The sequence below is a fragment of the Lycorma delicatula genome, chromosome 12 (genome assembly GCF_047948215.1).
Source record: "Lycorma delicatula isolate Av1 chromosome 12, ASM4794821v1, whole genome shotgun sequence".
In the NCBI taxonomy this organism is placed as follows: Eukaryota; Metazoa; Arthropoda; class Insecta; order Hemiptera; family Fulgoridae; genus Lycorma; species Lycorma delicatula.
The window spans coordinates 64,832,488-64,858,163 of NC_134466.1; the positions used below are offsets into that span (position 1 = coordinate 64,832,488).

At 29.2% G+C, this 25,676-nt stretch overlaps 1 protein-coding gene across 5 annotated transcripts in view; it reads left to right on the forward strand.

Moving 5' to 3' along the window:
- The window catches only part of LOC142333248 (E3 SUMO-protein ligase RanBP2-like), a 128,865-nt gene that overhangs the window by 17,105 nt on the left and 86,084 nt on the right, over positions 1-25,676 (forward strand). For all 5 annotated transcript variants that reach the window (XR_012758568.1, XR_012758569.1, XM_075380242.1 and 2 more), the window contains exons 4-9: positions 5,025-5,194; positions 8,055-8,209; positions 13,394-13,523; positions 17,304-17,472; positions 22,545-22,642; positions 24,580-24,703. Coding sequence is in view for 3 of the 5 variants with exons in the window: in XM_075380242.1 (XP_075236357.1) it covers positions 5,025-5,194; positions 8,055-8,209; positions 13,394-13,523; positions 17,304-17,472; positions 22,545-22,642; positions 24,580-24,703 (846 nt within the window). In the remaining 2 variants the exon portion in view is untranslated. The remainder of the gene's footprint in view (positions 1-5,024; positions 5,195-8,054; positions 8,210-13,393; positions 13,524-17,303; positions 17,473-22,544; positions 22,643-24,579; positions 24,704-25,676) is intronic.

Below are 25,676 nucleotides of genomic sequence, written 5' to 3' on the forward strand. Positions count from 1 at the left end.
GCACCACAGGGAATAAAATAACTGTTGTATTTTCCTTAGGTACATTTGACAGTAGTATAACATCTTGGGATTCATATAAACTTGTCCTGTTTAGTCTGCTTTTAGAAGGTGGAAAAGTTGTTGAAATTTTTTTTTTTCTATTCCTACAGATGTAAGCAATAGTTCCTTTGAGTAATAACTGGAACACCGGTTATTACAAGTAAGGTTTTTAGACTACCCTTTAGAATGATTTAAATATTTATACAGCAATTTGTATAGTTGTCAATTCTCAGTTCCTTTTTCGGTTGTAAAATTCAGTATATTTTAATGTATAATTGGCGTAAGATATCTTAGTTTACTTATGTAAAGATTGTTACGCCACACTTGACCAGCTTCTTGACTGACAATGAATTTCTAAACAAAACTTAGTCCTCAAGTTATTTTTAATGTTTTACTACTATTTATAAATTCTGATTAGGAATTCATAAGGTTACCCGTAAACCGGTCTAAGAGTAATTGAAGTTAATTTATCAAACTTCTTTCTTTCATTCCTTGGATTTATTTTTATTTATCAAACCCTCTGGACTGTCAACAGGTACAGTTACTCTTGATTGACACTACCCCATGACACATTTCTGTTCTAGTCCCATCTGAAATTCATTGTTCTTCTACGTACATTCTCATAGCTTTGTTTGAGGCAAGAAGGTACAGCAATCAAATTATAGCTGTAATCAGTTTTTCACCATTATTATTTATGTCAATAGGAGCATGACAGTTAAATATTAAAAATAATTTTTAATAGTACAATAGCTTACAAATTAATTCACACAGATATTATTTAATAAAAAGTAATTTTATTTAGAAAAACATACCTGTACAATTTGCAAATAACTAGTAATTAATTACTAGTTTTTCACACTAATCTGTAGTAGACTTGTTGAATCTATGCCAAAACGCATATATGAAGTCATTAAGAATAAAGAAGGACAGATTAATTGCTAGTTAATTTATCAGACATGGTTACCGCTGATATATTTAATAAATTATTAAAAAATGAAAATCCACCTTGCTAGCAAATTCTAGACAAAGACTAGAAATCTTTTGTATAGTATTGATATATTGTTTGATAAACAAAGGGTTGTGAGAATTGCGATAGATGTCTGTCTGTATGACCAATTGTAAATTCTCTGTACGTGCAAAAGAACACATGGACAGTATTAAAAACAATAAACCAGAAAATTCCAACTTTTCTAAACATATATTAGATAATGGTCATAAATACAATCCTAATAATTTTATGAAAATTAAAGACATTTCTTACAGTTATAATACATCTAATTTAGAAAAATATCACATTTACAGTAATCATAAAAATCTAATTAATAAGCAAAAAGGTTTTAGAGATGATACATTTTTTAAACACACCCTAAGTATAAAGAAATAATTTAATCAAATAAAATATTCCTGATAACATGGTTTTCCTTTTAATTACATTTCAATCCGCCAGAGTATCTTTATATTCTTTCAGTAGATTGTTAGAATGCAAATAGTCGTGACTATAAGTATTTTAACCTTTGACCTTATTTTAATTTTTTAACTTAATATTTTCTCTCCTGATGATGGTTTTGAAATAAACCAAAAGATGTCGCACTTAATTTGTGCTGGTAAGGTGGATTTTCATTTTTTAATAATTTATTAAATATATCAGCAGTAACCATGTTTGATAAATTAACTAGCAATTAATTTGTCCTTTTTTATTTTTAATGACGTCATATATGCGTTTTGGCATTGATTCAACAAGTCTACTACAAATTTTTTTTCGTTTCTTCATGAAACCGTGCTGATATTATTGCTTTAATTAGTTCAATTTTTATGGTACAGTTCACTTTTGAGAGCCTTTTTCCGACTATTGCCCAAAGATTTTCAATTGGATTTAAGTCTGGGGAGTTCCTGGCCACAGGAGCACTTCACACTGCCTTCTTTGAAAAAAATTTTCTACTTTTTTGATGTGGCATGGCACCAAATCTTGTTGGGATACTCCATTGTGTTGTGTGGGAATTTCTTTTGCAGTATGTCAACCCTTTCCTTCAAATTCTTGATTTATCAAGATATTTTCAATATATTATCTATTTAAAGTAATGAAAAGGGCCTTCAAATGTGAAACAACTCTAAAATATTTTTTCCAGGGATGTTTTAACTGATTGGTGGATGTTAGTCGGTGTTGTATTTTCATCTGATTCTTTTGTAACATATGGAATCCTTTGTCCCTGAATATAAGAATGTTACTTGTCAGAAAACATATATTTCCACTTTTCTTTAGTCCACAAGAATCTTTTTTTCACGTTGCTGATGTTATAGCTGCTTTTTAGTTGACTGACAAGTTTTCCACCCGCTACAGGAAGTCAGAATTTAACAATTGTCACGTGTAAATCTGTTCCACTGGCTGCTAATTCTCGATTTAAGCCCACAGCAGATAATTTTAAATCAAGATTATTTTTTCTTAGTTATAACTGATCTTGTAGTTTTTTTTTTTTACGACCACATTTGCCCTTTCTGTTGATATGAAAAGGAACCGATTTCTTTAAATTATTTAAAAATATCATTCACTGTCTTTAGTTCAACATCACATTCAAAATCTATTTGTTATTGTGCCATACTAGTATGCTCAGAAAGAGAACTAGTTTTTAAATGCTTTCTTGGAGTTTCATCTATTATTATACATTCATGATACGCAGAACAAAAAATAGGAAAAAATTATTTTATAATAAAAAATGAAATATACTTGTTTACACCATTTGCTTAAGTCGTTTTATTCCAATGAATTCAAAGCTAGGGTTGGGTCATGTTGTTATTACAGGCATGGTAAATTTATTACTATGTTTCGTTTTGGCCTTGTCTTATGTGTATCTGTTTGTTTATATTTCTTCGGTTTATTCGAGACCTGACGTCAGCCAGACGAGCGATTTCTGTCATCTTTAGTGACCGCGTGTTTTCACTTCTTGCAAATTTATTGCTGCTCCCATACACTCCCTTTTGCTTCATTCCCATACTAACACTAAGACACTACTCTTGTTGCCAACACACACTCTCTCCTGTCCACTGCCTAGGCTTGATTTCCCCCTCCTTTCGCTCACGCCATCTTTTCATCATAGTAGATCAGACCTTCACCAAGTCAAGTTGCCTTTGACTCTTCGCTCTCCAATTTTGTGATAATATCTTCATCGCATTCATACTCGCATACACGTTGCGGTATTTCTCTGTCGAAATTATCTCTATTTCTACCAGTCAGTGGTTCGTTATTTCACCGATCTCTATGTTTTGTTTTTGCCTCGTTTCTTTGTCAAGTTTAATCTTCAAATTCTGTATATTACGTCTATGCTGAAAGTGCTTCAATTACTACAAACTGCCAATTGTATTGATGCCGAATCTTCCCTAGATGCTGCTTACTTTTTCATAGATGCAGAATCTCTCCAAACTCTTTGCTACATTTTTGAGACGCCACGTCCTGCTCAATCTCTAACCATGTTCTCACCCCCGTATTCCTGATACGCCACTGCGGACTACGCCCAGGATTACTGTATGTATTCATTCATCTTCATTTACGAGTTCGTTTCTTGCTAATATTTGTGTGCTACAGGAAAGTTCAATTTTCATTATTTATTACGTTAAACAGTTATTTTATCATTAAAAATTTGTGGAACATTCAGTTCATCGTACCTTATGCATTTTCAATTTCAAGTTTAGTTTAAAAACCATTTATTCACTTAAGTACAGTCACGACAGGTGATTTATATAAGACTGTGTCATCGTTCAGCTGCAACCTATTTTTACGTGCTTAATTAATTTCAATTTGATTACTGTAATTAACTCTTTTTGTACTATAATATTATTGTGGCCTTTTTTCTACATTAAACTAGAATTACATGTTTGTATTATTTAGTGCTAAGTTTGTTGTTCGTAAATCAGGAAAGGCCAGTGCCAATTAAGATTTACTGTAATTTATTTTTCTAAGTTGATGACATTTGTTCATTGCTAATTTTTCAATATTACAGCATTTGTCAGCAATGCAATAATTTTTTAGACATGCTATGTTTAATTGATGTTTTGTTTTTTCTAAATATATAATTGTAAATCTCATTTAATATTATTATTACTGATATGCTGATTTCAGTTGATATTCTTATGTATCATTAAGTTACGTTAATTTCATAATTTCCTTTTAGTTTTTAAGGTTATGATTTAACATAAGTTCAGTTGTTTTCTTTCTCATTAAAGTCCAATTTCTTTTGGCAAATACGAGCTGTGTTTTTTGTTAACTTTACCCAACAATACTCACAAATCACTATAATGTGAAATTTGCTTAACAACTAAAGAATAATAACCTTACATTACAGAGACAACTTAAAGAATGGGTCGGGTCAAGCAGTGTAGCAACAACATGAAATAAACAAAAAATTCCCTGTGTAATTTGCATGTTGATGTAACTATTTTTTCTGGTGTATTATGTACAATTAAAAAAAAAAAGGAATTTAAATGTATGCTTAATATTATTATAATTTTTTTTTGTCTTCAGTCATTTGACTGGTTTGATGCAGTTCTCCAAGATTCCCTATCTAGTGCTAGTCATTTCATTTCAGTATACCCTCTACATCCTACATCCCTAACAATTTTTTTTACATACCCGGAGATCCGAACGGGAGACTTATTATAATTGTTATAATTTGTTATAATTACTATTATTATAATAGTTATTGAAAATCTTTTTTAAGGAATATTCTTTTGAGCAATTGCTATGCATATAATTTGAATTTTCTCTCATTTGTAAATTTTATTATTCTCTTCTACTGTTAATAATTTGTCTTTATGTAATAATCTCCACTATTTTCACATTAGGGAGTAGGCAGTTTTGTAGACACATCTGTTAAAATCAGTACTCTCATTATTTACATTTATCTTCAACTTTCAGATTTGTATTTCACATTTACAATCTAAAATTTATTTAGGTTATTTTATGTTAAAGTGCATTTTTTTATACTTGTTTTCAGCTGAACTGAGAGCACTTCCTCAAGATGTTGGTGTGCGAATAAGGCTTTTGAAGTTATATGTCGATACAGGTCGTACTGAAATTGCTTATAATCATGTTATTGAATTAGAAAATCTACAGATATTTAGACATGATTTAGCATGGTATGAATATATCTGTGAACTTTTCCAGGTACCGTATTTACTTAATTCATAATCTTAAAACATTTTTAATTTTTGTTTGATTAAATAAGACATTATCCTGAGTTACGGATTGGCTATTATTTATTGCGGAAGTGAGATACAAAACACCTGAGTTACATAGAAGTCAGTGCTGTTGTTTCTGGGATTAATATTCTTTATACAGTCGGATCTTTTGATGTACAGAATGAAGATGTCATTTTTAGGGCAAAATATCATTTGCATTTTGATAGTTTTTACTTACTGTTGCAATTACTTTACTTACCAAATTGATAAATAAAATGGCTACTTACTGTTTACTCCTTGTATGTAGGAGTTAATATTGTGTATGTTTGTAGTGAAGGACCATAAAAAACCTTTTATATAAAAAATAATAAATCTAAATGTTGAATTGCTACATTTAATCTGGTTATAGATTGTTTGTATATCAAATATCTTCAATTAAGATGTACCATATTTGTTCAGTTCCAATGCCTGTAAAAACTTTATGGTTCCTGTATGACCTTTTGCTACTTTTAAATAGTTGAATAGTCAGTGGAGCTTGGTGGTTAGGATATACAAGGTCTATTAAAAAAATAATCAACCACCTAGCATTAAAATAAAAATACCTTGGCATTGCTTTTCTTTATCAAAATATTTTTTGGTCATTATGATAGTCGTAACATTCATATGAAAAGTCATAACCTTTAAGTGGTGCTTTTGGCTTATGATGTTTGGAGATCGGTAGTTCTTGGCAAATCTAGGAGGATTTTATTTTGCGTAAAGTTTCTGTAGTAAATGGGGAGAAAGATACTGTCATTGTGAAGGAATTTCTGGTTGACAATGAACTAGGACATGAATATGGTGAATTTCTGACATAGAACATTTTTTGAGATGTGCATCTAACTTTAATCATGTCAACACGTCTTTGATTCAGTTCTTTACCTACATAATTCTGCAGAGGTGACCACTAGTATTTGATAATTTATAAAAATACTTATTTATTTATTTATAACTTATGTAATTTATTTATTTTTTAACACCCATTGCATCACTGCTTATATAATTCCTTTTGCATTTTTATATTATTTTTAATATTGGCTTCACTGAGCTTTCGACAAAACTTTATATGCAATTGCACATTGTGTTATGTATAAAATTGTAGATTAATAAAAGTATTTATTTACCATAATTTACTCAAGAATTGTGGTATAGAGTAGCTGACTTCGCCATGTGAGCTTGGGAAATCATGCAGTAGGTGAACATTAAACACCACATTTTGACACCCACTGCTTCTGAAGAAAAATAAGACCTGACACTACCTGAATAGGATGTTTTATTGAATGCTCCAAATTTTTAATGAATATTTTATTTCAAATAATAAATTCTATTAACAATTTACATAGAAAAAATTATATTTTGAAAATGTTGTTTTGCGCTGAAAAATCTTTAACCTAAAAAATAAAAAGCAAAAAAAATTCAGTAAAGTTTATAATTTAAAATTATATGAGTCTCATGATATAAAAAAAAAAAACAATAACGTCAATAAAAATATAAAATCATAAGTACAAATGAACCTGTTCTTGAAGATACATGTGAATCATACAGATACAGCTGAACCTGTGAGGATACAGGTATGATAAAAAGACGCCAATAAATGAAAATTGCTCAATGAGAAAGAAAATTGAATTATATATGCACATGGTTAAAAAAAGTGAAACAACATAAGCATAAGGTAAGAAGCATTATTGAATTCTATACTCTTGCTGGATTATACTTCTGTCTTTGATTTAATTAGTACAGAGGAGAATATGGAAAAATGCAATACACACACATACACACACACACACACACACACACACACACACACACATATACATTCTTCAAGAATTTTTTATTTTTAAATTATTAGAGATAAAAAAGTAAAATAGATAGTAGAGAGGGTGTTAAAACATTAAGATCTTCAAAATCTCAATTTGACCCAATTAGCATACTTTTTCTTATAATAGTGTATTATAATTAGTTGTATATTATAACTACAGAGAACGTAAGTAATGTTAAGAATTCTAAAGTATATATTCTGATGATGTTAGAAAGGATTAAATTCATATGAAATCAGGGTGACTCATACCGCACGATTTGAATGTAAAATTCACAAATAGTTCTATTAATGACTGGTAAATAGCAATACTAAAGGCAAGGCTTACAAGATATGGCTGTCCTATGACGCACAAGTGGAAACACAAGTACCAGACAATGCGGACTTGTATAAAAAATACATGCTTAACAAAAATTCAACCATGTTAAAGTATAATTACAGGATGGAATAATGTGTACTCATTTTACATTAATGTCATCAATTTACATTGATTGGATGATTGTATATCAGAGTGGCGCAGATTGTGCTTGCTTGCTTGCTTTTTTCTGACACGTGAGTTAAGGAATGCTACATCCAGTTAGAAAAAGTAAGAGATGCATTAGCTGGACAGGGTAATGCCTAATTGGGTTTGTTTAAGACTGATGTTTTTATATGTAATTTGCTTGTCATGACTGAAATTTAGACCCAGAACCTTCTGAATGAAGGGAAAGGAACTACCATACCCAGTGGATCAACTGGAATGGGAAAGGAGATAATTGATGGCACAGTATAAAATTAAAAAAATATTATACATATTTTTTTGTTTTCATTAAACTGTGAGTAAGCATTTTTCCAGAATTATAACATCTTGGTTTATGTAACCAGATGACTATAGTAACATTGATATTTGTCATACACCAATAAAAAGAATGCAAAAAGATTTTTTGTAATAGTTGAAGTACTTGATTCTTTTTATTAATGATCCTACCTAGTATTTCTGATTTTTCTCTTTTAGATTTATTATGATGAATTTAAGTCACGTGTTAAAGCAGATTGGGAATTTTATGTTAACTGGTTATCTGCATTAGAACGATTAGTTGCTTTAACACTAGCTGAAACACCTGGTTCTGTACCAAGAACTCTTACTGATTGTTGTAATGGACTGTTTAAGTAAGTATTTTTTTCGTAATTTTTAAATTGTCTAACCATTACTAAAAATTGTTGATGTAGGTTAGCTGATAAAAAACTGAAAGTTTTTTTTTTATAAAAAATGTTACCTAAACTGTTAGAAATAATTATATTTGGGATATTCCATTTAATTCAACAAATAATCAGTGCATCTGTTTTTGATTCTTGATGATTTGGTATATGATACCCACCTTATAGTGGCCAAAAAAATATTTTTTTATATTTAAAAAAAATGTTTAAATGAAAAATAATAGATTATTTTCTAACTCACTAACAGGTAAAAACAGCCATTTTTATCACTGTTTCCATGAGCTGTAGCATCTTATTTTACATCGTACAGAGGGTCAAAAAGAGCTTTTTGGAAAGAGTAAAAGTGGAACTTCATCTTAGTATACTTAAAACTGATTTTATTACGTAACCGTATTTGTAATGTTTACTGAAGTTATGTTTAAAAATTGTTGTTTTTTTTCAAATTTTTATAAAGATAACAGGCCTGTTTTTTTTACCTTTAACTCTTAGGGTACTAGTAGTACTTATAAAAAAAAATTTGACTGTTACAGTTTGTCCTACATTAAAAAAAAAATGGCCACCAAATTGTAAGATTTTGAAAATGTCTCATTGTTGGGGCCCAAAAACCACATGTGGGACAGATAGCAAAAATCTGAAATGTTTACAGCACTAAGTACTTTTTATATACTTTAAAACCATATAAAGTTTATTTTGTTAGTCAAAGGGTTGATGAGTAATGAAGCCAACAAAACTGCTAAATTCATCATATTCCTTCTAACCATAAACAACGTATCAAAAAATACTGATTGCTGTTACGTATTTTTTTTAGATTTTTAAAGATTACAATTAAACTCATTAGAATGAATAAATTGATAATTAATAAATAGTTAATTACAAAATGATACAAATTTCAAATACATTTACAAGTTGTTCGTTCAATTCACTGTTACTTTATTTTTACTCCTACTAATGGAAGTGTTATGAATAAATCTTACACTTTTTGATAACAAACTTAATTAACATGACTTAGTGCTCCTGCCATTTTTTTTATTGAGAAGGGCTGATAAGTCCTCATTCGTCTTTGGTGTAATGTTGATAGAAACCTCTTCCAGTAGTTGATAGAAAAATCTCTGAAGGCGTGAGAATCTATAATATTTTCCAGTTGAACCCATGTTTGATTATCCCTCAGTGATTTCTTGAATGAAGTATCAGGACCCTGCGGATGGAAAAAGTGTATTCGGTGTTCCTCTTCATTTTCATGTACTTTGACTTTAATGACTTCGCCTGACCACCACTTGCCATCGTATATGCAGCATACATAATTTATACATTTTGGTTAAAGCAGTCAGAAACACTGTTGTCCTTGGGTACCGATACTAACGTAAATGTTTTTAGTTCAGAGGTCACCTGGTATTTCAGAATATACTTCTCACTTGTTGGAACATGACTGTGAAAGATTCTTGTTTCTGGGACTGTTGTGATTACCTGATAATGAGAACTGAGCTATTCTTTAGTCTCTTGAACAGCAGAAAATAAATGTTATACTTTCAATATTGTCTTTGCAATAATTGTACATTTCAGGTGTAACAGTTTGGTTGTTGACTGTCCTTTAAAGGCTTGCTTTAGTCACATCCTTTTTACAAATCCACCAATACCATCACATGGTCCTTTTCCGTGGTATGAGGCAAAAAAATGCCATTCAGCTGCGATTTCAAAATCTTGATGGTAGCACAAATTTATGAAATTTTTTTGTTTTTATACTGGGCTGAGGAGCCATCAGAAAAATAAAATAAATTGTGGTTCAGTGTTTTTACCTTATTTATAACTTGCTTTTGGAAGCAGAAGATCGATGTAGTATTATGCTTCAAGTACTCTCTTTTCACACAGTAGCTTTGGCTGTGTAATTTTCCTTCTTTTTTAAAATACATGAGAAGTGGATGTACTGTGGCATAAGTGTTTGACCAGTGATATGTCTGGACTTCATCCCTTACCACAAAAGGAAAATTTTAAGAGAAGTCTCCCATTACAATACATTCACCCTCCAACAAGTTTTCCTTTTTAATGTTGAGTAAATTAGCTTGTTGTTGAGGTATTAGCTTGTTTTAAATTGGTTCATTAGCTTGTTGGCAAAGTTTCACTTGCCAACAAATTTAAAATATATTTCCAAGTACTTTTGGAGTTGCTACTCCATCATCAGGGATTTCTTATAAGATGTTAATTTAAAATTGGACATGTATATTTAAATTAAAATTGTTATATTCATAATAGTCGTTAAGAAATAAAAAATAATTTATATGTCAATAAGACTGTAAGATCTGTCTTTCTTGAATTAACTTTTTCTTTGCAACAAAATGATGCCTATAGATTATTTAAATTTTCAGAAGTTTATCTAAGTAGTTTTGAAATAGAAGAATTTGGGTAGTTAGTTCACAACGGTCAGCAGAAATCAACTGTTTGAAGATAATTTCAGAATCAAAATCATCCCAGTTCACTTGTAATCTGAGCACTTCATTAGTGCCTGAACATTTTTCACTTTAACAGCATGCACATTTCATTTTCTGTATCGCATAACACGGTGGAAAGGAGCATTTTATATCAAATTTCATTTTTAGAGCAGATAACATGAGTTTGTACATTTTGGTAGGTGACACACACACACACACACAGAGGGAGATAGAGAGTGAGTGAGTGAGTACCTGACCCACCAGCCAGAACACAAAATTTAGGTCTTAAATCAGCAAATTTTGAAAACCAATTTTTAAATTATGTTTTTCTTTGAAGGCTGTGTACAATTCTTTTAAGTTACATAAGATAAGCCATTTTTGAATATTAATTTTCTTCCCAACAGCTAGCTTGTCTTACCGAGACACAATCTTTCTTGACTGTCATCATTCAGGTGTACTCATCTTGGACACATTCTCATCAATTACGTGACTAGGTTTCTTTTTCCCTGGGTTGTTGTAACTGTTTTCATTTTAACCTTTATTTTTTAATAATTAATTCTTCATATTCCCTACCTAAATCAGCATAATTTTGTGGTACTAAACTGGTTTCTTCTGTAGAAATATTTAAATCAAAGGATTCGTTTAATTTACTCTGGTTACTGACTGCTGTTTTTGTAATTTTATTTTTTTTTAAATTGGTTCCTTTGTGTTGCTCAATAATTTTTGGACCTTAATGGGTGAATTGTCAAGTGCTGAACAAGCTTTATTCACAGACTCGACTGTAACATATTGAGGTTCAAATATATTTTGACATTCTGATTCACTTTCTGTATCTTCTTGTGGTTTTTGTATTTTGTTTAACCATTTTGTACACAGTGCTCTGCCTGGAATTAATTTTAAATTTGGATTGCTTCTTGAAAGTGTCAAAAGATATTTATCGAAAAGATATCTTAACCGGTTTAGTGTGTCAGTTAAATGGGTCAGAGCAAATTTTCTCATTAATATGAAAATATTTATCTAAATATTAAGTTTTATGAAAAGTGCAGATATTTTTTGTTTCAGTACATCCACGTCTTAAAGATATCAATTTTATTTGCTGTTCAATAAAATCTAAAATATCATGCAATACTGAAGATCTATTGTAAGTTAATTTATGACATACTGTTTCAGTATGAATGCCAATTGAACACTCCATAATCCATTTTTATAAAATGTAAGGGTTCTTACTATAATAATACAATTAGTATAAATTATTAAACTACCAATTACACCTCACTGTCTTATCCTAGTTTCTGTACAGCTAAAATAAAAGTTTCTCTAATTAATAAAATAAAAACTAAAAGAGAAGTTCACTGCTAATAAAATTACTTTATAAACAAGTGTACATTACTTGTGAAATCATAACAGTAACTGAGGCTTCTACAATGTTTACATTCAGGATTACGCAAACATTCATGTCCATGCTTATCTATTCACTTTCGTGTTAAACATGAGTTTATGTGTACAAGTCATCCTTCTCATTATAGACATATCAAAACATTTTGTATAGTAGGCTTACATTATCTGAAAAAATACATGCTGTAAATTTTTTGGATACATTTTTATGGTTAGAAAGAACAGAATTTTTAATGGTTTTGATGGTTTCATTACTCAACCCCTTTGTGTAACAAAATAAATTTTATGTGGTTTTAAAGTACATAAAAAAGTACTTACTGCTGTAAAATGTAAGATTTTTGCCACCTGTGTCCCGTATGTGGTTTTTAGGCCACAAACATGACACATTTTAATTTGGCGGCCAGTTATATTAATGAAGGATATTAAGTAACAGTCCAATTTTTTTTATAACTACTACTAGTACCTAAGAGTTAAAAGGTAAAAAACAAGCCCTAAGTTACTCTAAGCCCTTACACCTTAGTTGGTTTAGCATCAGTCAAAATGGCTGGTCTCCCAGTTCTCTTATTGTCTGCAACTGATTTGCATTCTCTTTAACAGGCGATAATCTCATTACGGTCAAATTGTTAGGCACTGTCACATCCAGATATTTCTCACGAAATTTTTCTACAAGTGCATAAGAACAATTGGAAAAATAATGTTTGACAATGAAAACTCATTGCTGTTGAAAACAACATGTTTACCAAACAATAAACAAAGCACTATTGCAAGTGTCATGTGATCAGTAGATGTAACAATGGCATCTAGGTTTGTTTTTAATACCCATGGTGCTATCTTGCTGTAACCATTAGAATTTAATCAATTATACTACTATTTATAAACACTTTAATTTTGATGTGTGTCTTTTGGACCTCTCTGTATAGACTGATTTTTTTCTTCCCTGAAAATCTTGACTTATTTTGATCAATGTCCTTAACATGAGTCATCCTCAGTTGAGTCCCAACCAATTTTATTAATAATTATCTGAAAAAACTACATTTTGTAAACTAAATCTGAATATAAGTAAATAAAACATTTACTACAATCCTGTAAAATTTTAAAAAAGCATACAGTAAAGCAGCCAAATTAACAAAGTTTTTATGTATGTGGGATTTATTAAACTGGACGCAATGATTGTGAAATATATATATATATATAAAAACATGCTTTTAAAATGAGTTTTTATCAAAGCATTTTATTAACAATAGTAATAATAATAATAATAATATAAGTATTATGAAGGAAAAATATATTAGATATATATGTTACATTTTTGTTTCAGATTTGATAAAACTCTGCATCAAGCTCATATGATTTCTGATACATCCAGATTATTTGATGAATTTTTAAAGCACTTGTCAGCACAATTATGTTTACATTTCGCTACATATATTTTTAAGAAAGCTAAAAAGGTATGTTAATATTTTTTTATCCCCTCCTATAGTTATAATTTATTCTAATTATAATTTGATTTGATTTATCCAGTAAATATTATTTCTCTCTCATCCTTGTTATATGTTTTGGGTATGATCCGTAATAAGGATAATGGGAATCAAGGAAAACCAAAAGCCAAGAAACAAGTGCATGGTTATTCCTGATATTGTTATTTTGAGACAAAGATGGATACTGGTCCAAAAGCACGTAACTGCTTTGATGGAAGAAATAGAAAAATTGAGACTTAATAACCACAGAGAAAAGTTAAATGTTTGTAGTGACAAGAAAAATGGACAAATTGGAAGAGACAGTCTCTATGGTGAGAAGCAATAAAAATTTTTAAAAGTTTAAGGTATGTCAGGTGGGAAAGAAATGAGGCAGGAAATTAGTAACAGTCTACAGATGGCAGGAGGAATTTATTACGATGAACTTTATAATGTTGTAGAAGATCAATATAGAAAGGAAACACCAATGAAATTGGTGATTCTGTTGGTGTTACTGTTGCAGAAAGAACGACAAATAGTATTACAGTTTTGATTAAATACTTTGTAATAAATTGTGCTAAAACGTAAGTCTTACATTTTACTAACATTTTTAAATCTCATATAAGTTTTCAGGTGCAGTAAAACTTCCCAATATCGGACACAGCCTGGGAACAACAATCTGTCCGTTATTTAGAGGCATCTGCTATTCAGTTAAATGCGAATACAGTATTATGTTCAGTTACAGTACAGAAAAAAACACTATAGAACAACTGTTTTTTATATTTATTTCTTGTAAATTAAATTTAAAAAAAAAAAAAATAGTTTCTAATTAAAATGATTTTGTAAAATTTCAATATTTTTATTGTTTTCTGGAAAATAAAGCACTGTTCTATATGTTCATACTTTAATAAAAATAAAAAAGTCACCGTAAACTACTGAACTATATTGAAATGGAATAAAAAACAATGTACGCTAGAAAAAAAAAATCAAATAGCTACAGTATATAAGAATATTAATCAAAACACATGTACAAAAAATAATTTAAAAATGAAAATAAAAACTCAAATATGGATACATACAATTTATTTATTTATTTATAGATGTTTTAAAATAGCATCTATTTTAAATTGAACTAAGTCCTGGTACATATTTTTTCAGTAAGCGATTGAAAAATTGCTTTTGGTTATCCTTTTTGTAAGAAATAATGCTTTAATTTTATTACCTCTTCTGTAGTTTCCTTACTCGTGATAGTAAATCTGGGTACATTGCCATTCATTTTGGAAGTAATCAAGTATGAGGCAGCAACAAGATCCCAGAACACAGAAGCCATACACTTTCTGTTGGAGAAGGTTCGCTTGAACTTCTTTGGTTTACTGGGAGAATGAGAATGTATCCACTGTTTGGCTTGTTCTTTTTTTTCTTCAGTTTCGAAATGGACCCATGTCTCATCTCCTGTGACAATTTTGTTCAAAAAATCTTCTTCATTGTGGTAGCGCTGGAGAAACGTTAGGGAGGCGTCCATTCTCTATGGCTACTGTGTTCTGGGACCGGAATGGAGTTCTCTTGGTGGAATTCATGGTACATGGCACGACCATCACTGCAGCTTCATACCACGTGACTCTTCAATGTCTACGAAGGGCAATTCAGAATAAGCGGAGAGGAATGTTGTCATCAGGCATTGTCTTTCTTCATTACAATGCTTAGCCGCACACTGCAGCTGTAACAAAGAAGCTCCTGCAGCGTTTTCGTTGGGAAGTGTTTGATCACCAACCATACAGCCGGACTTGGCTCCATCCGATTTTCACCTCTTTGCTCACTTGAAACTCTGGCTAGGAGGACAACATTTTGGCACAGAGATCGAGCTGCAGACCAGCATAGAAATGGCTAAAAACACAGGCGGCTCCGTTCTATGACGAGGGCATTGGAAAGTTGGTACCACGCTACGACAAATGTCTAAATCGGAGTGGCAACTATGTAGAGAAATAGTGTAACTATGTAAATACTTGTTACAAATAAAAAATCTTTTACTTTCACTGTGGTTTTAATTTCGTGACCCGATCGGACCTTGAAAAAAAATAACCCTCGTAGTTCAGTGATACAGGTTTGGTTTCAAGTTAAAGAAATCAAAAATCATTGTTCTTCCGTATTGGAATCAATGCCAAAGAAGATTAATGAAATAATTAAAAACAGAGGACACATAAAATTAAATTTGAATAAGTTTGACTGTTAAACATCTTTTCTTTTAAAAATAAAATTCTGTATTCAGATTAATTTGTTCAGCACTGTATGTATAGAAAATTTACTGCAATGAAAAATACAGTACTATATTATAACAAAAGTATTACACGTGTTCATTGTACAGTATACACTTGCACATACGAATCATTCTGCATGATGAATTGATTGAAATCATCATCATCATAGTCTGGGCAGGAAGTGATGCAATTCTCAACATAAATAAATATAAGTTAAACAAAAGTTTAGTCACATTGAGTATATAATAAAACAAGAAAAATTATAATTTTTATTCCTGGTGTCTGCTTTCAGAACTGATTGAATATTTTGGATTAGTAAATTCATTGTTCGTGTCTGTTATTTAGAAGGTCCATTATTGAAAACTATTTTGTCCATTAATACCACTACAACAGTGCCAGGAATCCAAAAGTATCCAGTGTAAAGAGAGCCTGTTATTGGGAAGTGTCCATTATGGGAAGTTTCACTGTAGCCTCTATACAATTATAATTAGAAGAACTGAAAGTATGTGTAAAATTGTGTTATGTGCCAAATTGATATTAGATAGAAATTAAAAATTGGATTTATATATTAAGAATATTTCAGTGTAAAACGTTCATTATTTTGAAATGTCTTTTATTTAAAAAAATCATCAGAACTGTTTATTTTTCTTTATTATGATCTCATATTGTTGATTTTTATGTTCAAACAAATATATTGGTATCAATTTTGAAAATTTTGTAAAGAATCATATAAAATATTAAAAAATTGTATGTAATTCGTCATCTGTTTTTTATCTCTAGTCTGGCGAGACAATTAATTGGAAGTTACTTTTTTTTTTACTTATATTGTTTATGCTGTTATATTTAAATTTATAAAGATATAAAAGAATTTTTTATACATTTATATATTTACTGCAAAAATCAAATTTTAATTTATTTTTTGTTTCAAAAAAAAAATTAATTGAAAAATAGATAATTTTCATAAGTTTTATTTTAGTTTTCTAACATAAGAAAAGAATGTAATAAAGTACAGACAACTGAGATTAAGTTTTTAAGAAGCTTGTCAAGAAAGAAAAAGAGATAGATAAGAAATTTTGCAATAACAGAACTAAGATGTAGATGAGAATTGAATAGGAGAGACTTAAAACCGATTTGGGCCTAACAGAAAATCCCAGATGATAGAGTAGAGAAAGAAAGTGTAAACTTACATATATTGGGAAAAAGACCTAAAGAAGAAGAACAGAGGTGGAGAAAATTTCTGACGAGGAATGATAGAAGACAGCTGGAGGTCCATAATTTTCAGCCTGACATTGTAAGAATTTAGTAAAGGGAAAGAGGATAATAATTATTATTTATCGATAATTTTTCTAAGTAAATTTATAAAAAAAAAACTTAGTCATATATTACACTACATTTATTATTCATATCAACTTTTTTTTAAATTATATGTAAATTAATCATATAGATAAGAAATTTTGTTTTGAAATTGTATGAAGCGCCTTAATATATTAAAAAAAATTTTTAATTATTTTTTTCCCAGGACCAGAATAACTGGAAGGATGCATCTAAAAGCGTACAGCCATTGTTACTTTTATCATTGACCAATCGATTTGATGCGAATGCTCAGTTTACTGTTGGTCTACGTGACTCGCAAAAGAAACAAGTAAAATTGTGGAATGAAATCGCTTTATATAGGGTTTGTCAAGCAGGTAATTTTTAACATAAGTATAATGATGTTTTATTGATAATCATATTAAAAACTTGTCTAGGTGGAATGAAACAATTTTTTTTCACATACTATATATATACACTTTTGGAATCCAAAGAATGCCAAGCCTGACTGGGAACAAGGATTTTTTAATTAAAAAATAAAATATATATATATATATATATATATATATATATATGTCTTATGCCCTAAAAATCTTTTTATATATTTAAATTCTATTAAACCCCCTACTATAGCATATTGAGATAACATAATTTAATTTTTAATGAAAGTACTTTCATTAAAAAGGGAGTGCATCATCTTCAGTCATGATTGAAATAATTCTATTATTGCATGATAGAAATATAAAAATAATCATAATTACTTATTAATTATTAGTACGTCTCTCTCAAACACTATCTGATGGTTTATCAAATTGAAATTTCAGTTCTATTTACATTATGTAATATTTTTCTAATACTTTTAATTTTATGTCATCTTTATTAATTTTTAATATTTCTAAATTTGTGTAAATATCAGAAGTAGAATGTTTATTGTTTACTAGATGGTCTGCTGTATTAGATAAACCTAATTTATTATTTTTATAATTTCTATAATGTTCAAGAAATCCAGTTTTATTTGATTATTAAGTTTGTATGCTGGTTTAAATATTTCTTTATTGTAAGTTTTAGAAATGTTTTCATTGATGTTAGTGTACAAATACTTTATATTGGTTGGCTCTATTAATCATATTTGTATAAGTGTTAATTTTTATGAGACATGGGTGATTTGATTTTTTATGAATTGTTATTATATTATATGTAGGTTTTCTATATACTGATATTTCAATTTTTTCCCCTTGTTTATTTTGGATTGACATCTAAATGTTGTTTTAGTCTTAACTTGATTTAGTTTTTTTATATTTAATACGTTTAGTTTAAATGCCAATTATACATACATGTGTGTGTGTACACATATAAACACTAATGAAATAACAAGTTGTAACTTTAAAACTGTTCAGATAGAATGCTGTATCTTTAGGAAAGGTATCTATCAATTACTTGACCTTTTGATAAGAAATAGAATTGCAACCCCATCTTGGGTAAGGAGTGGCCCAGGGACTGTAACTCAATTATTTTCAATGGTAACACCATTTGTGTGATATTTTAAAGGTCTTTTTAAGACGAGAAAAACGGTATAAATAAAAAGTTGGATATAATGTCTGTACCCAAAATGGCGGCAGGATAAAATTTGGATTTTGAAAAAGATTATTTTGATTTAACGAATTGTTACCAAATGTCCTCCTTTTGTTGTTTGACAGTGTGCCAGTTGATTGTAAAAGGATTATATTGCTTTATTCAATGATTCCCTAGTTATATTTTGTGCTGATTCTCAAATTCTCTTTTGTGAATAATGGCCCCTGTAGAAAGTAATCCAATGGTAACAAGTCGGGTGATCTCGCTGGCTGTTCTATTTGACCCCTTCGGCCAATCCGTCTTCCAGAAAAAAATCATTTAAAATTTCACATACCTGAAGACTGAAATGAGGTGGGCACCATCTTATTCAAATGAAATGTTTTGGAAGTTGGTGGGCAACAACATTTTGAATGTTTAGAATAATATGTTTGAGAAACAAAGCCCTCATATATCACTGCATTTAAATCTCCCATCAATAATTATAGGCCCTATCCAATCGTCCACCAACAATACCTGCCTGTAAATTTACTTTGACTGGATACTGTGTTTGTGCCTCGTGATATCAGTGTGGATTAATATAATTTCTGTATCAGTTGTGGCGATTTATATTACCATTTTAAAAAAATGCGGGCTCATCACTAAAAATTGTGTTGTTTAATAAATTAGGATCTGCACAAATATTTTTGTTCATCATAAATTCATAGAACTCAAGCATGGTCCTCTTCATTATGTTCTTGCACCAGACAATTTTTGAAGGGTTTGAAATTTTCATCTTAATGTCTGAATCTCAGAACTTTGGCTGATGTTATGTTCTCGTTCTGCTGTTCGAGTTTAGAATTGAGGCTTCTCAAATTCTTGCATAATCTCTTTAACAATTTGTTATTTGTTGCAGATTTAGGTCTCCTTGATTTTCCCTCTGTTATTAATACTCCACATTTTTTCAAATATTTGATAGTTTTGGACACTGTACCTTTTGAAACAAGGTTATGATTATTAAATGTTGCATTGGACAGTTCAGAAACTTCATTATACATCCTAACTGTATCACCAAAGTCCCTCATCTTTAAAAGTGTCACCCTTTCCTGTTCACTAAGTGACATGTATGTTAGCAATGTTAGCAGGTATCACAAAAAAGATTAATTCAATATTTTTATTTATTTACTCATTAAATTAGAAGAAAAATAATTTTTAATTTTTTAAAATTTCAATTAATCTTTGAAATAAATTTTAATAAAATTAGATTAAATTTTTATTTAATTCAGTTTAATTTCTTTTTATTCAATTTTATTATTTAAACTTTTAAAATTTTTTATATTTTTCAAGATCAAATTATCCGCCACCATTTTGGGTACAGACATTGTACCTACTTTTTATTTATACAAACTTTCTTGTCTTATAGACTTTGAAATAATTTATCTTACAAAGTGTGTTATCACTTAAAATATTAGTTATAACCCCTGGGCCATCCCCCGAAGAAGAGATTGAAATTTTATTTCTTGTCAAAAGGTAAAATAGTGGACTGATGATGATAGTGTCGTAAAAGTTGCAGTGTTCTATGTTGAACAATTGTTGAGGGGTTTCCATACTTTTAACTCGCTCTGCATATAATAAAATTATCACTTGCTACTTATCTTTTTAAAAATTTTCTCACATTAGTCCTTTTACGGTGTGTACCACTTCATCAGATGCGTTAAAAATTAAAAAAGAAGGATGTTGTTACTCCTTAGTCAGGTTGTTAAATCGTATGCTAAACTATAAATTCATTATAATAATAATAATATATAAAAGAGCACACTAAGAAAGAATTCTTTGAAATTACAATTTTAAAGGGTTTAAAATTGAAAATGAAATTTACTTTTTTATTTCTCTGTAACAAATGAAGATATCAACTTAATTTTTGGTGTGAATAATCTTTATGTAAATATTTAAAAACCACTTCAAGATTTTTTTGAATTTTGACCTTGAAAGGGGTGAAGAATAGTAAAAAAATTTCCAGCAATGATTACAAATTTTCTCCCCTTTCTGACTACCAAATGACATTCACTAAATTTGGGCATGAAAATACTCTTCAAATTAATATCAAAAAATCATTTTCAGGTTTTTCAATTTTAATATTTTAAGGGATAAGTCTTTATGAGATTTGATAACATTTTTATGGTAATTTATGTTTGTAATTCTGACTTTGTGAGTGAAGCCACGATGGGAAATCTAAAAACCAGCTAGTGGTACTTGTACTAACCAAACTGTTTTGTTTAAAAATTACAATACACTGATAGTTTTTATATATTAAATAAGCTTTTTTATCATTTTTATTCTAAGTACGAGTTTAATAAACACTGAGATCTAGGAGGGCAGTGTCACCTGGCTAGACAGGAAAGATGAGGTTAGTGAGCCCTGACCAGCTAAACATCCCCTGACCATAATGGGAAACACAGTCGCATGGCATGGGCGAAGCTGTGATGGTAGTGCTTAATGTGTATATATACATATATATATATATAAAACCTTTATTCATTAATGTTGAGTATTTCAATGGATTTATATGATGAAATTACTGCAACAGTTCAAGTACTGCATTCAGATAAAGTATGGATTTGCTACATATAATGATGCTCTCTCATTTATAAAATTTATTCAGTGAAATTTCTATTCTGGTGGAATTAAATGAGTCCGTGGGTTTTATTTCTCATATGCAGCAGATCCATACTTTTCTGAATGTAGTACTTTTGAGTTTGAGACAACTTTGCAAAAATTCAATAATAAAATATAAAACCTATGAAATTGATTGTCAACATTAATTAATAATAAAACCCTTGGACCCATTTAATTTCACCAGATTGAAGGAGGAATTTTAATTGAATAATTTTACTTAAAAATTATATGCATACATAAAATCACAAAATATTTCTATATTATACTAAGAAGTTGAAGTGTGACGTTCATCAGAAGGAAGATGAATTTTTTTTGCACAGTAGTTGTATATTTTTGAGTTGTAAAATTTTAGTTGTTTTTTATTTTGCCATTGTTTTTAGTATTTTAGTTTTGAGTTTAATTTTGTTTTTAGATTTCTACTTTAGATTTTATTTTCTTTTAATTTCGTTGTTGTCTTATTAGATTATTTTAATATTCCATATTTTTGTTTTCAGGGTGATTGTAACGAAAACGTTTTTCGTCCCAAAAAATATTAACATTTAGTCTACAGTTTTGTTTTGTCTTTGTTTTTAACTTTCTACTTTAAGTTTTTATTTTGTTTTCATTTTTTATTCTATTATGTTTTGTTTGTATACAATTTTTAAAATTTAGTTTTTTAAAGCAAATAAATCGTGTTTTGGGCAATGATAACGCTGGAGCGTTTTTCACTCAACAAAAAAAAAATGAAGAATTGCCGTTATAATTTTCAAAGTTTTTTTTTTAATAAAGCTACATTGTGTAAATGTCTGTAAAAAATGTTCTATTATGTGTACATTATCATAATTTTGTCTGTATTTGTAAAACTTTTATTAAAATATTACCACAACAAAAGAAAAATATAGTGGATTTTTTTTCAGTATTATAAAATATATCGTTACATGCAAGAATCAGAAAATTATAATTATTTAAAATTAAATTATTACAAAGTTTTATAAAGCACAATGACAAACTAATAGATGAGGAAGTAAGAAGTACTGTTATATCACTTAATCATGTGACACGTCTGAATGACTGTTGAAATCTATTTATGTTACTATCTATCTATTTATGTTGGTGGGGTTTCTTTTCAATGAACAAAAATTGGATAAATCTGAAACCAAGAGGTTATACCCCTAAAAGTATATCTGTATTATTTTAATGTGAAACTACAATATTAAATTTTTTATAATTTAATATTATGTTGCAGGTAATGTTTTACTAAGTTTGACTAAAGATTCTGGCCCCCAGTTCATAGAGAAGGTGATTCATACATGTAATGTTAATTGGAGAGAGAAATTATTTCAGGTAATGTTCTATATATATTTTAAATCAAATAATTAACATATTGACCACTGTGCTATTAAAATTGCCATATTAATTTCAAGAATTAATATGGTAATCAACTAATTCTCCTATATAAGATAAAAACTGTTTTTAACTTTTTCCCCTTACTCTAACTAAAAAGATTAATAGAAAAGGGATGGTGCCACAAAACGGGCAAGACCCTTTCTTTTCATCGACCTAATCTTTCATCTTTTACAAATAATTTAAGTTAAGTAATAAATATTAAATTGTATTATAATTCTGTAAAATGTAAAATGTAATTCTGTAAAAGTGAAAGAAGTAAGAAATATAAAAAGAATCCATTTTCAGAAGATCCCATATCTTCAGTTTGTATAATTCATAATTACATTAAGATAAATTGTTTTTGTAACTTGTGAATTTGTCAAAAATGTTACTATTTTATAAGTTATTCTGGGTGAATACGCAAATGTTGCTGTCCAGTACTTCAAAATTTATAAATAGCAAAATGTGTTATACAGTAGTAATATAATACGTTATAAAAGTTATATAACCTGCATTTAGTGGAAGTAGAAGATTAAACAAAATGGATATTTTTTATAATATGAACACACAAAAGAATCTTATTTTTTTATAGCGAGGCTAACAGGCTACCTATCTGTAACATGAATTCTCTCATGTTTATACTGTAATTTTTATTTCAATATCAAAACCCTTGTAAAATAATACATAAGCTCTCTTCTAATATCTAACTCTGATTGGCTGTTCAACTGATTTAACAACCAATCACATTACATTGGCTTTTCAGCTGGTTGAACAGCCAGTTGCTCTGATCAACTGGTTGTCATAGTGACACAATAGATGCATAGCAGCTCATAATAAGACTTAGAATCCAAAATTTTTCTTTTGCCAACTATAAAATGGTATATCATGTGGTTTTTTTGTGGAAGGGCATTGCATCACTGAGATCTAGAGAATTGTGTTGTGTTTATGGTGCTAATGCTATAAGGAACAGCTTTTTGAGAGATTAATGTTAAAAATTTGTAGAGGAGTATATATAGATTTGAATAATAATGGAAAGAAGGATGGCGCTTGAGTGTAACTAAGGAATTTTTTTAGAAAACTGACAGGATCATATGTGATAATTATTTCATATTTTGAAAAAATTCCTGCAAAAAAATTTATATGAATTTTGAGAATTTTTGTTGGATTGTAACACTGGTTGGGTTTCTATAAGTTCTGTCAAAATTATAGGTAAACAGTCGGTTGAGATTAATTTCTGGTTACAATAAAAATAGTATGTACTTGTCAGCAGAATTGTGACTGGAGATAAGTATTGAAAAAAAAAAATTAGAAATTTTATGGAAAATTGAATCATGAGTGGTTGCTGAAGAAGAGAATAAATGAACAGAAAGAAAAAGCTCAGATGAATATCTTGTGAAAAAAATCTGAAAATAATTCGGAAAATTTTTAAGTGAAGAGCTTCATCTTGTTTACAAAATTGAATGAAAGTTTTATTATTTCTAAAAAGAAGAATTAGCAAAAAAAATAACCAAAGAATAAAACTGAATTTCCAAATGCCAAATGATGTTAGAAAACATAATAAGAATTATTGGGGTTGGTGATAATATCAAGCAGGGGTGGGGCGGGCTGAACCACTCTAGTATATAATTATTATTAAATAATTCATTTTTTATTGCTTAATGTAGTTTTGCATTTGTTTTTGTTACTCTCTTATTTATTATTAGCATTAAAAAAGTTAAAAGATAAGTAAATGAAATAATAAATATTGAAGGGCATTCCTTTTTAGATGCAAAGTTGATAGTTGATTATTTAATCTAAAACTTCTACACTAATTATTATTGATAGAGCTAAACTATTGTTTGAACATATTTATTGATACTTTTAAAGTTGTAGCTTCTGTATTTTTTCCTTTATAGAGATTATTTGGGCAGTGGGATATTAAAGAAGTGAAACTCAGTTCGCATTTTGTTCAGTATACTGGTTACAATACACTACCACATCATATGATACCTGTTTCTCAGTTACGATCTCCTGATTACAGTGAGTATTAAGGGTTGTATATTTGTATAATGGTATTAATTAGTAATAATTAAGGTATTGGTATTAGTAAGTAATAATTTGTTTTTTGTCTAACACCTGTTAATATTTTGGAAGTTTTGTACAAAATAAATTATCTTGTGCAGCAGACCTCTTAGGAGGACTGAGTTTATGTAACATAGGGAGGCACATATTCTCATAATGTGGTAAATATTAAATATTAATCTATCATAAAATATTAAATCTATATTAAAATATTAAATCTATCATAAACGTAATTAAAAAAAAGGAAAATGATTGCCAAATTTCAACTGCCTTGCTACTCAGCAAATAGAAGAATCAAAAGAGTATACTTTCAGGGAATAGTTCCCTATAAATTTTAACCAAATCCCGATGCTAATCTTAGGAAAAATACAAAAAACTGAATTGCTTGACACCCTTAGCCACTGACTGCTCGCACAGTACAAAAGGAAGAGGTTTTTATAAAATAATTTATTAAAAGTAAATACTGACTTCAAGAAATGATAATACTAAAAAGTTCTAGTAAAGTTTAAAAAAAACTTTATTTTAATTTATTAACTAAAGTAAAAGTATTTACAACAAATAACTATTTTTTGAAGCTGTGCCACACAGCACAAATCAGACGTAAAGTTAGTACCTCAACTGACTGCTAGGCGGCTAAATGGGATCTGAAAAGCATATAAAGAGAGCTTCTAATGATCATACCTCATCTTGAGTTCACAAAAGCATATGTACTCTGCTGTGATAATAGATCTACCTAAGCATCTAATGGGTGATCGTAAAGTCGTGCAATCCAAATGATAATGAATTGTTTTTTAGAAAGTATTTTTATTAATTTACAAAATAATATTAATGTTTACAAAAGTATTAAAAGTAAGTAGTAAAGGTATTATAAGTATAAGTGCTGGAAATGTCCACCATGACTTTCAATGCACGCATCAACGCATTTAATTAC